The sequence below is a fragment of the Zalophus californianus genome, chromosome 9, assembly GCF_009762305.2.
Source record: "Zalophus californianus isolate mZalCal1 chromosome 9, mZalCal1.pri.v2, whole genome shotgun sequence".
In the NCBI taxonomy this organism is placed as follows: Eukaryota; Metazoa; Chordata; class Mammalia; order Carnivora; family Otariidae; genus Zalophus; species Zalophus californianus.
Genome location: NC_045603.1, coordinates 68,058,440 through 68,077,031, shown reverse-complemented (window position 1 = coordinate 68,077,031; position 18,592 = coordinate 68,058,440). Strand labels below are relative to the sequence as shown.

The 18,592-nt window shown below is 39.0% G+C and overlaps 1 protein-coding gene across 4 annotated transcripts in view; it reads right to left on the bottom strand.

The window, feature by feature from the left end:
* The window catches only part of DBX2 (developing brain homeobox 2), a 35,630-nt gene extending 17,339 nt beyond the window's left edge, over positions 1-18,291 (bottom strand). For all 4 annotated transcript variants that reach the window (XR_003520184.2, XM_027595739.2, XM_027595741.2 and 1 more), the window contains exons 1-2: positions 17,611-18,291; positions 3,979-4,074 (exon numbers count right to left, since the gene is read on the bottom strand). Coding sequence is in view for 3 of the 4 variants with exons in the window: in XM_027595739.2 (XP_027451540.2) it covers positions 3,979-4,074; positions 17,611-18,169 (655 nt within the window). In the remaining variant the exon portion in view is untranslated. The remainder of the gene's footprint in view (positions 1-3,978; positions 4,075-17,610) is intronic.
* Between the last annotated feature and the right edge of the window lie 301 nt (positions 18,292-18,592).

The window sequence follows — 18,592 nt, the reverse complement described above, 5'->3', positions numbered from 1 at the left end:
AAACCTATATTCAACTTACTGCACAAGCCTGATTATGTTTTCAACAAAATAATCATGCTTCTTTCTCTATTAGCACAAAATGCTCCACCCCTCTGAAGATCTTAGAGTGCTAACGATAAATCCTTACAGAAGGACTGCTGCAGGTCTGGCCAGTTTTCTCGGGGCACTCAGCACTCCAGCTGATACAGTGAAAGAGAACACACTCAGGTCAGATGGCAAGAATACTAATCAGAGCATTGCCCATCTTTGACAGTGACACTCACCGGAACAACCTACATTCTCAACAATAAAAGTAATAGCCCTTCCCTGCTGTCTTCAACAAAATCCTAAATTCAAATGTGGAGAGTATTATTATGTTCTCCGAAGGTTTAGCCAGGAGGAGAAAAGAGTAACATGATCTTAAGATGTAGAATATAAGGGGCGCCTGGGTGGCTCAGATGGTTAAGCATTTGCCTTGGACTCAGGTCATGATTCCAGGGTCCTGGGATTGAGGCCCTGCATCGGGCTCCCTGCTGCTTCTTCCTCTCCCTCTGTCATTCCCTCCGCTTGTGCTCTCTGGCTCTCTCTGTCAAAGAAATAAAATCTTTAAAAAAAAAAAAAAAAAAAGAATATAAGTTCATCTCCCAAGGAAAAGGCAGAGCAGTGTGTCCCAGAAGAATATTTCCCTGTTCAGATTTTCAAAACGTTGCTCCAAATTTAAACTTTGTCTTTTAACGCATAAAATTTTTAAAGATCACATTCAAGTTGGGTACTCAAAGACAAAATGAAATAATTATCTGATTAATTCAATTAGCTATTCTATATAATTAAGACTCCTGTACCTTTTCACGTTATTGTTTTTTATTTGTTTGTTTTTTTAAGGTCATTCTCCGCATAATTTCCACGACTTTCCACTTCATCTTAGCTGAGAAATGTGTGATTTTGAAAAGAACCTTATGGATGTAATATCAAAGATTTTCCTTCCACTGCTTTGGGGGAGGGGAGAACTTCTACCACTGCCTTTTAATTTTTCCCCACTGTCAGGGTTGTGCTTAAAGAGCCTATTAAACCATTTATTATATGTGAGAAGGGCACTGGAGGAATGATTGTTTCCACATTGCAACAACAAGGTAATCATAAATCTAAAAGGTTAACAAGAAAAATGAAATCAATTTTATACAAGTGAATCATGTTAAAAGAGTCAAAATGATATTTTACTTGCTAGTTATGAACCTGTTGATCTGATCCTATGCTTTGGAAAGAGTGAACTCAATATTGTGAAACAATGATGAGGACCACAGATTTCGTTGCTTATTAAAACGTTTAGTATAAACCTTGATTTTGGCTGTCCACACATGTCAGCACATTTTGGCTGAAATTCAATATGAGATTACTTGGACAGTTCATTTTCCTTCTTCTGTGTGATGGAAAAAAAATTTAATGCTTGGGCATAAAAACTGTTCTTATTATTAAAGAAAGAAGAAAAAAAAAGAAAATCTAGTAAGTGCCTTAAATAATAAAGAGTACTGTGCAGATACAAGCCTTATTAGCGTTCCTTAGTATCATGGTTATTTATGTAAAATTCTTTATTGACAGCATAAATCCACGATTTCATTATTATTTGCTGCTAATACGATGAACATTATAAACAAAAAAATTAAAAAATTCATTTCAGATTTATAACTAATGAGACACCAAAGTTTATTAAAAACACTTGTGGCATCTCTCAAGCATTTTAAAATGCCAACTTCAGAAATGGAAACAAACAAGTACGGTGTTCTCTATGCTTGATCTGAGCTGTGCTGATTTACCCCATGTATGTTTTATTAAATAAAAAAAGATAAACATAGGACTTTATAAGCCTCTAGGGAGAGACGCCACAATTCACCAATGTTATGCCAAAGGCATGAAGTGTGAAGAACCGAGAGGCAGATGGAGGAAAATGAGTCTTGCTTGAAGTAATTTTTCAAGCAACTGAAAAGATGAAGTTCTCTAGGAAATGTCTTTAGAATGACTTTTATGTGCTCTATTGATCAAACTGGCCCAGGCATTAGTGCACTTTTTGGGTTTAGAGACTCTTACAAAAACACTGCTAAAAATGAATAAACACATACACACATACATACATGAATGTCCACCTGTTACACAGGACTTTTTGTCCATTTCCACTTACCTGACCTACACTGCCAGAGGTTCTCTAAATGGAAGTCCAATATTCTATCAAGGTGGAGTGACCGAAACTAGGTGGCTGGGATCTCTTTCAATCTCTACCCTGGAGATGCAACACCAAAGATTTAATTCCAGAGATACCACTATGCCATAGTATCAGCTATCTCGGACTTACGCTCCACTCTAGCAGCCTTTTCCTGATACTCTAATCCATGGTGACAAATGTATCCTTAATTTGCACAACACTTTTCACTTGCCCTCATAGGAGACCACCTTGAAGGAGCGAGTAAAAGGTTTAGTCATGGTTTCTATTTTTCTATTTGAATCAATACATTCTAGTTAAATGGACAATTAATAGGTCACTTCCAAAATAGTGGTGTATCAGTCCTGGTTAATAAACAATCCCCAGAGTTGATAATGGGCTCTATGTATTCAGCAAGTCCTGTATACACTCAGCTCATCCACTAAATCCCTTTTCAGGTGGACAGGGTTATACGGGAAGATGAGCTAGAATGAGTCTATAAAAGTCAGTTTCATTCACTGCTTTATTTTTCAGTCAAGTGCTTTAAATGGTGTCCAGAAATTCACTCGGAATGTGAGACAGGAGAAAAGATGGACACACAGAGCCTTGCTTTATGACCATACAAAAGGGCAACTGACCCTTGCCCAAGCCTTTTCCATGTGAAATGGCTCCTAAAGTTCAGCTGCACAGTGAAAAATCGTGGTGAGGTCGCGTGTGGATGAGTCAAGTGAAAGTGACGATTGGTCACGGGTCTGTCACCCATTGTGGCTGGGCCCCTGCCATGTAAAGTGCTCTGTGGGAAAGTATCAGCCCCCTAAAGAGATGCTCAGAAGCCTGCAGCTCATTAAACGGCCAGCATTTGTTGCCTCGCTTGTCAGGAATCATTCTGTTGAGCAACTGCTCTCCTGAAACACTCATAAAACACATGAACAGAGAGGCAGCAGGGACCTGAATTCAACCGTGATAGAGCTCTGTACTTCAGCTTGACTCAACTCGGATTTCACTTTTCGCCTGACAGAGGGGTTAACTTGAATAAATGTTTTCTCTTGGGCAGCTGAAATAAATGTGCCCCTTTACGGGACTTCTTTTTCATAAACTCAGATTCTCTGCCTACAGATTCTTATTTGACCTAGAAATCTCAAGATCAAGGTGAACTTAATTTCTTTTTAGTTTGACATTGTTTTCTTTGGGTATGTGTGTGTGTGTGTGCATGCACCCTCTGAAAGTTTTTCCAAGTTGTTGTTCTCACTTCAGCCCTAGACACTGTTTAAATTTTGTAATGTTCAAGGAGAAGTTCTCTTGAAAATATTTCCTACAACTTCGGTTGGTTTTCTTCAAGATCATAAAGAAGAGGTATTTATCTCCTTTTACAACCTGGACAATTTCAATTATTTTCTATGGACACCCAGTGACTTTCTGTGTCACATTTTAAGCTGAAAGAAATTTTACATAGCACTATTTCTTAGCCTTCCTTCCTTTCTTTTTTTCTTCTCTAAATGAGTATTGCTACACGTTTCAGAAAGAGCCAAACTGGTCCCTCTGAGATCTTTTATATCAAATGGAAAACAAGTTGCTTTCCTTGGTGTGTCAGCCCTGGGTTTCAATGCCATTAGAAACTGCTCACAATTGCTCAGTGTGCTGAGGTCTGATAAATCTCTGGAAACCTCCTGAATAGGATCGCTGTGATTTTTAGTGAGGATTTAGCTCCTTGCCATTGCATTACCAATTAGTTTTCCAGAGCACATTAAATCCTGCTGCTTTGGTTTACAGAATAACTGAGGCATTGCTGATGAAGCATAAAAACTTACTTGCAAAAGCAGTGGGGGATGCAGGGCGCCGACAGGACCCACCACAGCATGCCGAGTAGAATGGCGGGGCGCTCAGGAAAAAAGGTTTGGAAGATGCTGTGGAGAAAGCATTGATCTCATTGATGAGCCATTTCTTTCAGACAATATTCAAAATTCCATTTTCCCGAAAGTCACTGAGTAAAACACTTCATTTTCTGAGGCTTTACTTAATTAGTTATAACTTTTACTGAAATTAAAGTCATTCTAAAGTAGCCTTTATCTGCCAAAGAGATTGCCAAATAGTTTAATCAAGATTTGGAAGATATGTTGGAAAGACTCAGTGGATCAAAACCAAACTTAATTTTCTGTGTGGTCATAATTATATGTAGCATGTATTCCTTTATTTAAAATATCCCAGAGCAACACTGTCCAAGAGAATGATCTGTGGTGATGGAATGTCCTTTATCTCCATTGTCCACTTGGAAGGTATATATTTTTATTACTCTCCCTACATATTCAATGGCAACTTTTTTCTTATCTTTATCATATTTAGTGAATATTATTTTGATATAAAAACATACATTTTTCAAGAACACAATAATTTCACACTTGTATTTTAACCAATTGATAAGCATGTATTTATTTTCACCAATATTTTTGCAGGCTATATCAAAATAAGTGCATTGCCCAATAAGAATTTTGGTTCTTAATGCCTTCAAATTGCAAATTAATCATAAATCATAATAAAATGGAAAGTTGCCAATATTCGCGTTCTCAGTTTTTCAATATCCAAATTTTCAAATAATAAAATGTTTGTCTTAATGATATTTTGAGTCATACACAGCTGGCTCAGTCAGTGGAGTGTGTGGCTCCTAATCTCAGGGCTGTAAATTTGAGCCCCACACTGGGTGTAGAGATTACTTAAAAATAAAATCTTTTAAAAAATGATATTTTGAAAATATAGCAACTAAGCAAAGTATGTAAAAGAAATCCGTATTGGTGTTCAAAAGTACTATAAAACCTGAAAAAAAAATTTTTTTAAGTAGGCTCCACACCCAATGCAGGGTTTGAACTCATGACCTGACATCGAGAGTTGCACGCTCCACTAAATGAGACACCCAGGCAGCCTATAAAACTTGTTCTTAATTTCACTGCTATCATAAGTTATTCTAATATTGACTATAAAGCCATCAAAGAAATGATAAATCATTCATTTTAATTTAACATCTTACGTTACAATAAAATGACGTTATTTTGGCAGTTACATTTTCCATTATTCTCGGACTATATGAAGTACTTTGAAAAATGAAAATCTATTTTTATGTATAAAAGCTGTCACATTATGTTTATTCTCAAGCATTTCTGTTAACTCATTTCAGCTCCAAATAAACACCCCACAGATAATTAAGTTATGGCTATTGTGCTGTTTGGCACAAAATGCAATGCTGTATTTACATAGATACAATGAAACATTTATCATGATAGCTGGAAAAACACACATAAAAGAAATATTTTTACTTACTACACTTAAAGTGTAGAAAATAAGTACACTAGTGATACTGTTACCATAACCATGCAAAATATGTGCAAATTACAAATTTTACTATTCTAGCCAAGATGTTTCTCAGTCTAACCGTATGGCCCTGAAAATAGAAAGATAAAAGATTTTAAAAAATGAATGGTTCATTTGAGACAAGTGATCAATTAAATTCATCTGTGATAAATGAAGTTTTGAGATATATGATCTTAGTGTTAAGTTTAACCATAAAAAGTTTTTACTTAATAGTTTGTTATATTACTATATATTATCTTACCTTAATAAAGTAAACCTGCAATCAAAATAACATATTATCTACAGTAATAAATTCATGTGGCTAAGGAACTACATGTTACATGACCAGGCTTCAGGTTCTACTGCATAGAATTTCTTCACCATTTTAAAAATCATCTCTTTGACATACATATATTTACACAGATTAGTTGATTCATGATTTCCATACATAAATACACCTTGTTTAAGCTGGCTTATGTGAAAATTGCTGTGAAATTCCAATTAAGTGCTCCATTTTTTTTATAACATGTGCCTACTTTGACATAAGTCAAATGCTAATCCTGCTAAGCATGTGATTGCAGGGGTGTCAAATGGTACGTGGAAATAACCATTTAAAACAATGAAATGCAAAAAAAATAAATAAAATAAAATAAATAAAACAATGAAATACATTTAAAAATATATATTACACTTCTAAATTTTTGTAAATGACATGCTCTTTAAAGCAATAAACAAAAAAGGAAACTCAATTGTGATAAAAACAAAGTAAGAAGTTGACAGACCTGTTAAAACTTTAGCCTGGTGATGGGTATTAAAGAGGTCATGTACTGAATGGAGCACTGGGTGTTATACGCAAGCAATGAATCATGGAACACTACATCAAAAACTAATGATGTAACGTATGGTGATTAATATAACATAATAAAAATAAATAAATAAATAAATAAAATTTTGTAAGCCATTAAGAACTACTCAGAAGATGCTCTGAAAAAGGCAGAAAACAATGCAATTTCACCCTGGATGATATGCATTTCAAAGCCCTTCAATGCAATCTAAATGCAGTCACTTTATCACTGATCCTATTGGGAACAATCTGTCATGGGCTTACTGAACAATATTTATGACAATAATATTTAAGGAGTGTCTACTGTACACCGGGCACTGGACTAGCTATGAATTTAACACACGCTTTCTCTTTCATTCATTAGCATTCAGCCTCAAATGGGTATGCATCTGGAATGTGATGAGGCCTCTTTTCAGCCAATTTTTTAAAAAAGAACAAGAGAAACATAAATATGTTAGCATAATAATTATTAGCCAGGAAAGATAAGGATTTCATGCAGAGACTGCCAGAGCTGGAACCCAGAAAAGGGACCTATCTGCCAAGCTTTCCATAAGAGAAAAACAAATGGCCTTTCGTATGGGGGGAAAAAAAAAGCATACTGTCAGGTGCTACAGCATGATGTCAGGTTCTGTTAGCACACGTTTCAGGATACTCTGAATTTTGTATCCCACTGACAAATCTAGTTTCCAGTTTCTGTGGGAATCTGCTACAAGTCACAAACAAATCACTTAAAATTCTTGGAACTGAACTGTCTGAATCCAAATGAATAAAATCACTTATTCACAGAAAACCTCATGAACTTTTGACTTCTTAATCAGATGTTCTGACTCAACTGAAGCCACAGAATCAAAATATCTATTAACTATTTTGAATATTTAATTAAGGTGGGAACTTCAAGCCAACTTAATGGTGAACTGACCTAATTTCTTTTTAAACTTAAGTAGATGGTTCTGTGATACAAGCATCTCATAGCCAAGGATGGTTACAAGCTTACCTACAGAGAAATTATTTTCAAAATTCCGTTGTTTAGAAAGCAAGCAATAATTTTTAAATTGCTTTTCTGTTGTTATATTCACTCTTTCACTGATGGTGCAGAACAAGGGGTATTTAAAAGGGGTGAAACCACATTCTTTTTATTGTCAGTGCAAAACTGTGGTACTAACTGACTTGAGTTGACATTTCAAAGAGAATACCAAAGACCACTAATAAAACCTTCAAATAAATTTCAGGAGTCCACCGCAACGCTATGCCAACTGGCAGCACCTTTTAAGGATGAGGAGAAATGAGAAAAAGTTCCAAGATGTCTTACATCTTGGCAACCAAAGGGTCAAGATATACCTTCAGGAAATAAAGGGGAATTAAATAATTTTTAAAAAATGGTTTTAAATTACCTTCTTCAAGTGCCTGGTACATGGGCACTGGGAATAAAGAAATCTAAACTTCTGACCTGAAAATAATACACAATTGGAATAGAGTGGACCCAAAAACGAGACTCCAAAGAATGGCAACCAGATGCCCTGCGTATTAAGACCTAAGAAATATCACTTACCTAATGAGGTGTGATTTATTTTATCACACAACCTGGAAGGAATTCATTTATGTGATCCACATGCAAATTTGCCTTCAGTCACAAGGGAAAGCAAGTTAACTAAATTCATCCTTTATCTTCCTGCTCATCAGAAAACAACAGAAGTCCACATTTTTTTTTCCTCAATGAGTATTTCAGACACAGAAAAACAAAGGTCTTAATGTTCTGGTACAGCTCATGAGAAGATAAATCAAGTATAGTGTCTACTTGTTTGATTCTACCCTTTTAATTCTGTGCAAATAATATTTATTGCATCTCTATCAAGTGCCACACAGTGTACTGTGTACTGGGATTACAAAGATGAAAAAGGACTGTTTCCTTCCCTAGAAGAATTTCTACTTAGTGCTTCTTAACTTACAGATTTACATCTGCTGGTCAAAGAAATGAAATGCGAATTTTTCTGTTCTCCAAAGTTAGTTTTGTTCTGTAAAATCTGAGGCATTCCCCAAGAAAGAGATGAGATTTGAAAAAAATTCATTGGTTCTCAACGCTGAATACACACTAGAATTATCTGGAGTGCTTTTCAAAGATACGGATGCCCAGGCCACACACCAATGGGGCTAAATCACATGGGCTAAGGGTGGGCTCCTTAGCACAGCATTGTTTCAAAAGCTGCACAGGTCATTACAATGCATCGCCAGGAGGGAAACACTGAAAAGAACACAAAACAATGTCTGACACAGCAGGCACTCAATAAATGTTAGCCTTTACTCCTGCCATTATTATGTAATTTGAGATCAACAGTGAGACAACGTATAAAAAGAAGCAGCATGGTCAAGACTTCCACTGAAATAGAGAAGCAAAAAGAAAAGATTATTGTTAAGAAGGCTTTGTCAAAGAAGGCTTTAATCAGGAACAACATCTTAATCTACATCTTAATTTGGAAGGTATTTAGAACGGCAAAGGATGAGAAAGAAGGCATTCCAACAAGGAAAGGTGGCATGAACGAAAGGAAGGGGGGGTGAGGAGGGACATGTAGGGTAGGTTAAGAAAACCAGCCCGACTGCTGGCACAAGGCCCAAAGACTGAACGTTAAGGAATGTAGTTGGAAGAGCTAAATGTTGCTGATGGAATGAAGGTGTTGAAGAACAGAGTATTTTTATTTGATTTGTCAAATGGGGATAAAAAAGGTTTCCCCGAGTAGCTTGGTAATATGAGGAAGCTCTATTTTAGGAAAATTCACCTGGCAGTATTGGGTTCGATGCGGTGGAGCAAGGTGGGGCTACATGGGAGGACCCCCCTGCAGTTATGAGAATAGGTGATGATAACCCTTTGTTTAGATACTGCCGCTAGCGTCTTCTCTAGCTTCACCTCACCAGCAGGTGGGTAGGGGCTGGCCTCTTCTCAAGCTGTGCGGCCCCAGGTCATTGCAATCATCAAATATGATCACTACCTCTGCTACTTCTCCCTTCAAGGCGTCTCCACAGCAGCTCTGAAAAACTGAGCTAAATTTGAGGAGACCCATTGCTCTCTTTACTATCGAGTCGATGTCACAGGAGACAATAATGTAACAGAATAGCATTTGTAGCTCTCAAATTCTAAAAGCCTTAAGGAAGACTCCTTGAGCTCTGAGCTATACAACTCTGTGTGACTAATTCTTGCACTGGTCTACTCTAGCAGGCGACAGCCCTGGCAAGAATTGTCTCTGATAATGGTTACCCTGATTTCACCCTGTGGCAGATTTTAAATGGCTGCAAATTATTTGGCACTCCTTCCATTGAGAGGTAGGGTCTCAACTTCCCCTTGCCTTGTATTGGGGATGGTCTTGCTGTGCTGCCTTGTTTGACCAAAGGATATGGAAGAAGTGACATTCTGGAACTTCCATACCTAGGCCACAAGAAGCCTTGCAGCCACTGTCTGGGGTTCTTGGAGTGTTTGCTCTTAGAACCCTCCCTTTCATAACCCAAGCATCATGCTATCAGAAGCTCAAGACACTTGGAAAGTCCAAGTGTGGATTGCTGGAACAGCTCTAGTTGAGCACCCAATCAACAGTCAGCCATGTGGGTTTGCCATTTTGGACATCCAGCCCAGCTGGGCCTTCAGAAGACCACAGCTCCAACTGCCATCTAACTGTAATGAGATTTCAAGTGAGAACCACCCAGCAGAGCCCTGTCAACCCATGGGACTGTGAGAGAAAATAATAAATTGTTCCTTTAAGCTTCTAAGCTTTGAGATGGCTTTTTATACAGCAATACACTTTTTACCAATATTTTGCTTATGGTGGAATGGTGGGAAGGAGTCTTTCACATATTTCCATGTATGTTATCAGTGGGCTTTTGCAGTTTGTGTTTGTGTTTGAAAGTCAAATGCTGACTCTAATCTCTGTTCTTATTTTGAAATGAGGAAACAGAGGCTCAAGGAGCTTCTATGAATTATGATTATATAATCAAAAATATAAAGACTTTAGACTTGAATCTAGGCTTTAAAATTATAGAAATGCGGGTGCCTGGGTGGCTCAGTTGGTTGAGCGACTGCCTTCAGCTCAGGTCATGATCCTGGAGTCCCAGAATCGAGTCCCTCATCGGGCTCCCTGCTCAGCGGAGAGTCTGCTTCTCCCTCTGACCTTCTTCCCTCTCATGCTCTCTCTCTACCATTCTCTCTCTCTCAATAAATAAAAATCTTTTAAAAAAAATAAAAAAAATTATTGAAATGCCACTAAAACCAGCTCAGAAAACTATATTTTTAAATTTACCCAATTTGCCATTTTTGCTTTGGAGGAATTGTTGGCAAACTTTTACTACAGAAAACACTTTAGGCTTTGCAGGCCATAGGTCTCTGTTGCAACTATTCAATTTGTAATACAAAAGCACCTATAGAAAATATGTAAACAAACAGGAGTGCCTCTTTTCCTGCCTTAAATAGGACTATCTTTTGGTTTCAGATCCAATATAACTATAGAATTCGTACAAGATACCTAAACTCAAAACAGCCCTAGGATAGTCTCTTTAAGAAATATCCTAGCAGTCATGGTCTTTATTCTCTTCTAATGTACAAAAATCTTCCCAAAGAATAACGTAACTCCTCCACATATTTTAATTTTTTTCTTTTTGAAAGTAAAGAGAGCATGCCTGTGCATGTAAGAGTGAGGCGGGATGGGCAGAGGGAGAGAGAAACTCTCAAGCAGGCTCCACACCCAGCACAGGGCCTGATGCAAGGCTCTCTCTCACATCCCTGAGATCATGACCTGAACCAAAATCAAGAGTCAGACACTTAACAGATGGAGCCACCCAAGCGCCCCCACATACTTTAATTTTAAAAGTTGTCAGAGATTTAACATTTTAAAGAACAAGAAATCTTGAGTCCTCTCAAGAGGACTGGTAAAAATGTATATATCGTATATTCTATTTCTGACAGCCACTTTGAATTAATAAAAGTAAGGTTGTTATGGCAAAGTGCCTAAACGTGAAAGAAAAGTGAAAAACCTAGCTCATCTTCAGAATAAACAAGGGAATCAACTATTCAGTAATATAGAAAAAGACGTGAATTTTTTTTCTTTCCTTTTCCCAGATGCTTTGGTTCTAAAACAAAAGTCTAAAAACTTTAGAGGCTTTTTGATCTTTGACTTCAGAGAGAATTTTAGTGCCTTCAGTTTACTGTTCACATAACTCACAAAAATGTGCCCCTGAAATATTCCCAACTAATAGCCGGTTGACAAAATGAATAATGCTATTAAAAGTGGGATCAGTTATGGTAACTTTATATAAAGTGATGAATCACTCAGCATTGCCAAATCAAGTACTGACTGGAGGCTAAAAAGAATAAAAGGGAGAGATTTCATTAGAAGTGGAAACATTACTGAAAGTAAAATAAAATATTTTGGAATAAAATATACAAGGGTCTGGTAAGCATATTATACATTAAGGCAAAAATCCAATTTCTTACTAAGAAAGTATAAAATAGAAAAGCATGATCTAATGAAGTCTTAAATAAGGATTCTAACAAGCATTCCTAGATAAAAATCATATTGTTTCTTTTTCCAATTTGCCTTTTTATTCCTGACAGACTCCAGGAGTATTTGAAAGAAAACTTATACTTACTTAATTGGCTTAGAAACTGTGTACCTTCACTATGAAAAAAAAAAAATCACTGTAATTAGGAAAAAATTTTATTTAGAGCCTCTGTTAATCCAAGATTAAGTAGACAAACGCTGTATTAAGAGCTACATATCAAGTCGCCTTGAAAGATATAATAAGGGGCGCCTGAGTGGCTCAGTCAGTTGAGCGTCTACCTTTGGCTCAGATCACAATCCCAGGGTCCTGGGATAGAGTCCCGCATCTGGCTCCCTGCTCAGCGGGGAGCCTGCTTCTACCTCTCTGGCTCCCCCTGCTTGTGCAGGTGCTCTCTCTATCAAATAAATAAATAAAATATTTTTAAAAATATATAATATAATAAAAAAATACTTTAAAGTGATAAACAATATCAACAACAGAAAAAGGGTGGTGGAAAACAGAGTAAGTGAGGTGTAAATGAAATATTTCACCATCACCCTCCACACACCTAAGGACACATTTGTTTAAATATGTTAAAGATAAGAACTTTCACTTCTGTAAAAACTTTCATAGTAAAGCATCTCGAAGTATTTTATGAACACATCTATTACCTGTGTTGCTTCCCTTACTTTCATGTTGCTCCCATTTCTATCATTGTTCAGCAGCACACCTAAACATAAAGTGATTTCTCACAGCAAAGGAGACTTTTTTTTCTGGTAGGCACAAGAGCAGGAGGAAGGAGGCACACTCAAAGAGGGATACCATGGAGTCTAATTCACAGCTTCAGTTCCAATATCTGAGGCCCATTTATGGCAAATAAATGTGGATAAAATCACTGTCAACAATCCTTTCAAATTGCCCACAACATATGGCATCCTTTGGCTTCCTGCATGTAACCCTGAACTCTCTGAATCCTATGTTTACTTATGCATAAATGTGTATGCAATTTTCTGGGCATTCAAACCATTGTGCCTCTTAAAATATCCCTCAAATCTCTTAAGTCAATAGGAGTTCAGGGGAAAGTTCTAAAATGTTCCTACTTGCCTGCTGGATTTACTCCTGTTTTATTATTAAACCTCAATAGCTTCAATACATGTTAACAGATTGAGATTCCTTGTTGTTAAAGTGAAGTAGAGCAGGTAGAGAAGCATATGTAAGGGTTGGTAGTGGGATAGGTGCTAAAGTCGGAGGCGAATTAAATGCACATAAATTGCTACCCCATTGTAGCTCCAAATCAGGTGTTATTCTGTAAAGAGGGTGGCTTACTGAATCACTATTAGTAGGGAAGGGACTGTCTATTAGTCATTTCTCCATGAATCTGAAGGAGTTCATTAACTTGGGGAACATAGTTTGTTCAGAGCTGATTCTAACTATGTAAAGTTATTAATATGTCAATATAAATCCAAAGACATGTTAAGAAGGTACAAAAAATATGCACATGCAGTAAGAATATGGTTCAGTATTATCTAAAAATTCCACCAAAGGATGGTTGAGGTAATGGCCTGAGCAAGGAACTACTGGAATGGGGTCCAATCCTTCTCTGGATTCTCCATTCTCCATCCTGGTTCTGGGTCAGCATCACCAACATTCAAGATGCTGTGATTTTAATTTGCCAGAACAAATCTAAAGCACAATGGTAGCAAAATTAAGTGACAAACTTTGGCTCAATAAATTAAATCACAAAGTCTTCAAGTTGGACTAGACAAAACTAAGTGCAATTAATTTAAGACAGAGTCATGGATTAACAGGTAAATAGTAACTGGAATTGGGAGGTAGACAAGAAAACTAAAATGCACATTAAGTATTAATGGTAAGAAGCAATCTTAACAAGGGGCCAGAAAAATGACATGGATCTGGTTCCTTTCCTATAGAATACAGTACAATTTACTTGATAAAATCATTTTTAAAAAGATTAAAAAAAAAAAAAAAGGATTCATCTACCAGAAGAAACATTTGCTTTCTAATCCTCTTAAGGAGTAGATTTAATAATAAATAAATTACATTCAGGAAATTATCTTTACGTCAAACATTTTTTTAAATGCTTAAAATGACAAATGTCATTAAAAAGGAAGGCTATTTCCACTTATTTTTTAATAAAACTGGTGACATAACCAAGAGAAATTAAATTTTTCAGCTTTTTACACTTCAAGGCTCCCTTTTATATACAAAAACATGAATATTTTAATCTAGCATAATATTCACCAAATAATGACATTAATAAACTTTTGGGGAAGGATCTCTGATGATTCTAATTTACTTGCAAAACTTCCTGGTTTCCCCTAATAAACTAAAACAGATCCAAAGATTCAACCCTGGAGGTGAACTATTTACTACCTTCTATTGCACTAAATGTGCTCGTCTTGAGCCTTGAGGAATGCCCTTTGATTTTTAAAGTTTTTACACTACTCTATATAAACCACTTGACGACATATAGCTACAGTGTTTTCTTCCTACTTCAAATACCCAAAGACTTGCCACTTTTCAAGGATGAAGCACTGAGAGCTATCCTCTCATTTATTACCTGTAAATCCATCTTACTGCTTAACTGTCACCACCTTGCAGAGACCCACAGCAAGATGAACGGGAAGGCCAATTTCTTTCCTTCTGGGCTCAGATACAAAATCACAATTGATTTATTATTGTGATACATGTAATTGGTTATTACTAGTTTCTGATATTCAACAAAAAACTAATATAAGGAATACGAAAATATGGGGCGATTTTTTCTCTTTCACAAGTCCACAGAAGTTTTCACTGTTACTTCTGACAAAAAAAAAAGAAATTAGCAAGTGAAGTAAATCACTGTAGAAAAAAACTGGCCTACTAGAAAGATTGAGGCAGGGGCGCTTGGGTGGCTCCGTCGTTACGCGTCTACCTTCAGCTCAGGTCATGATCCCAGGATCCTGGGATGGAGCCCACATCAAGCCCACATCGGGCTCCTTGCTCAATGGGAAGCCTGCTTCTACCTCTCCTACTCCCCCTGCTTGTGTTCCCTCTCTCGCTGTCTCTGTCAAAAAAATAAATACAATCTTAAAAAAAAAAAGATTAAAGCAGCTAACAATTATGAAAATGCTTGGTAAGCCATAGAGCAGTATGAACATGGAATATAAGCTCCACAGGGGCAGAGACAGTCATCTGTTTTGTGCACTGACTATCCCACTGGCCTGGACAGAGCCTGACACATGGGAGATAGTCGGTAAGCATTTGCTGCATGAATGAAATATGTGGTATAATTAAAAATGGGTAACAAAGATAATGAAGCTGAAATTGCATGCAGTGGCATAAGTCCCCTAGTTAAATGGTTCTGTATTTCACCAAGGCACCAATAAAAAGAACTCTGGGGTTTTTTCATTCGACATTTGGATTGGTACACTCAACGAGTTAAGGTTGAAAAAGAAAGCAAGTAGTCAATATGCTGAAATGATTAAAAATCACATTTTGTGATCCACTCCATAGTAAATGTCTAAAGGATCAGAAGCGGTTGTTTGCTCACGTTTCAGAAATATAAAGAAATACTGTTATCTTTCCAAAAACAGTAGCTCTTCTATCTCCTCTATATTCTCTACAGAACATCAATCACTATATCATCAGTCAGCTAATTTTCAGGTGATGGTAACCTTGCCAGTACTCATTATAACTTCATAATTCTACACAGTAGAAAAGAATTCCCACAACATTTGGTAGGACAAAAATCTGTTACTTAAATAAAACTAGGGCAATGTTCAGAAAACTACGTTCTGTGTCAAATTACAAAGATAAATGAATGTAAATCCTGGTTCTAAGCAGCATATTTGTAGGAACAAATATAGAGTTTTAACTTTCTTAAGCTACTTCTCTAGATTCAAAAATTAAATGCACTTCTTTTTAAATAAAAGGTTATTTGTTCAAATGAAAATTAACCGAGGAGAATATCATATCTTCAGTGAGGACGGAATAAAATATTGGGAAAATATATGCTTGCGCCAGATTAGTATACTTAAAAGAGAAATATAAATTCTTGTTCCAAAAAAACATTTTTGCATTTTGACACTTCAATAAGTGTACAAGAATGAATATATCCTTGAAAATTTTTTTAAAATGTAGTTAGGAGTACCTTTACCCAATAATTGCAATATTTTTAATGAAACAGATACACAAAATTCTTTTTCAGTTATTGAATTATCTGCATTTGATTTGTATTTGGTTTATTTAAGTTTAATCTGTAAAATCTACAAAGGTGAAAATTAAGTAACTTTCAGTGGTTGAGTAACCAATCATGATCAGGAGCAATTTAAAAATCCTTAAAAATAACTTCTATGAACACAATGCCAAACCACTAAGTTAGATAAATCACCACTCTTTGAAAATGTTATTTTTCACGACACATTATTTACTAACTCTTATCTAGGTGAACCTGCTTTATACGTTTCTAATTTTCCAAATACTTCGGAAATAACAGAGCGGCCCAAATTTCCAAGGAACATAAGCCCTGCCTTTATCTGTGTTTGTTCCTTTCCCAAGGCTTCCTAGAGTTTAGGTTTTCCACCATGAGAATGAGACCGGTGCTCATATAATTATATTTGTTCCATTTTGTTAGTAACCATTTCAAACTGAAAGACCAAGACAGGTTCTAAACATGTTAAATTCTATAAAGCCATTAGCAATAAATTTGATCCGGCAGTTTGCTGGGACAATGGAATCTGCTGAAAAAGCGTCTATTAGTCATTCTGGACAAACCCATCGGGATTAAAAGAATGAGTTAAGATCGTCTAAGGACGCAGCAAAAAAAAAAAAAAAAAAAAATTAATCCAACTGGATCTCAGCTTCTGAGCGTTTAAGAGACTCTTCCTTTTTTCACTGCCCATTTCGGCTGCCTCTCCATATGCTTTAGCTAATATCTGACTAAACCGTCCGCATCCTCTTCCCAATCACACCACTTAGGTTTTATCCGAAAATGAAAACAAACCAAAATTGCCTTTCTTTGGGTAAGTAAATTCCCATTTATTGGTGAATTTCCTATTTCAGGTGCCAATTCAGCTGTTCCGGCTCAGCACAAAGAGAAAGTCGGTCTTGATTTCCTTGCGCCTTAGTGATCCAAAATGTTAAGAATGGAGAAAGCCAAAAGTTTGCGCAACTCTCCTTCCAAAGATCTTTGCCAGCGTTCTTGAACTGCCCCGGCCATCGCAACAGTTTGAAAAGGAAAAGCCCCCAAAGCGAGCCTCGCGAACTTCTGCTGGCCAAGACCTTCCCAGGGAGCTGGTGTCGCGCGGCCTCCAGGACAGGAGCCGGCGGGCAGAAACGCTCAACTTGGGAAACCCCGTGAAACTGCTCCAGCGAGCCCAGAGATCTTGGGACCGGGGCTGCCCTTTCCCGCTAACCCAATGGGGTGCATTCAGGGTTTTTCCGGAAAGGCCTGAAAAATCAAGGTAGCCCTACCACTTGTTGAAAGGAGACCGAGAGGAAGCTGGTGGTATGGGGTGGGGGAGGGGAGGTGTCACAGTCAGTGGTGGTACCCTCTTTACCCCCGAAGTGGCATCTCCACTAAAGCTCGAGACGCTCTAGGAAGGTCCCAGGCCAGAGCTGATTCCTGCGGGCTGGGAACGGCGCTCCCTCCGCACAGGGCGCACCGCCGAGGGCCCAGATTCCGGCCCCGCGGGGCAGGAGGCGCCGGGCGCGGCTAGGGAGAGAAGAGCTAGCTCACCTGGGGCGGAAGGCTGGAAGGTACAGTCCCGGTCCGCCGCAGCCCGGCCCGGCAGCCTGGCGCCGTCCGCCGAGGGGCTGAGCACTTGAAAAGCCCAACGCGTGCCGTAAGGCGCGCCGCCGGGGCTGACTTGTTCCGCCGCAGGGCACAGCTTGAGGGGAACGGGGCTGGCCGGCAGGGGCCGGACCTGCACGCCCGCGGCAGTGGCGGCGGCGGCGGCGGCTGCGACTAGAGTCGACGCCGGGCCGTGGTGCGCGGGTGGCTGCAGCCCGTGCGGCGGGGCGCCCCCAGCCCGCAGCAAGTTCTCGATCAGGAAACTCTTGCCCAGGTTGCCAAAGCCCGGCGCTGTGGGGAAGTTGAGGAGCGCGGAGGACGCTACCACGTCCCAGTACGCGCCGGCGTGGGCCGCCACGGCGCTGGGGAGCATAGTGCGGCGCCAGCGGGCCGCCTGCGCGCCCGCCGCTAGCTCCGCGCCCCGCACCAGGTCCGCGCCGCCGCCTCCGGTCGCAGCCTCCCGCAGAACTGGAGCGTGCTGAACCCGGGAAGGAGGAGAGGGCATCGAGGACGCCGCCAGGCTTGGAACGATATTATTTATTTGGGTTGGGCGGTTTTTTTTAAAGGATGGGAGGAGTGAGTGTGGGAGGGGGAAGCTGTGCGTGTCTCTGGCCCGCGGCGTAGGCTCTGGGGGCGCCGGAGGAGTCCCTCCCGCTCCCTATGCAGATCCGGACTTTTTTTTTTTTTCTTCTAGAAGGCTGGAAGGTGTGTCTAGCCCATCCATTCATGTCACCCGGCCCACAGTGATAGACGCAGCCAACAATAAGGGCGGCCCCGAGACTCTGAGCTTTCGCAAAGGGAGGGGACGCGTAGCGGGAGGAGGTGGGCGTGGAGGCAACGTGAACCGGGCGCGCTCGCCCCCTCCCAGCGGCGGGGACCCTCGCTCTGGAGCCCACGCAGCCCCCGGGGCGCGAGAGCGCGCCACCAC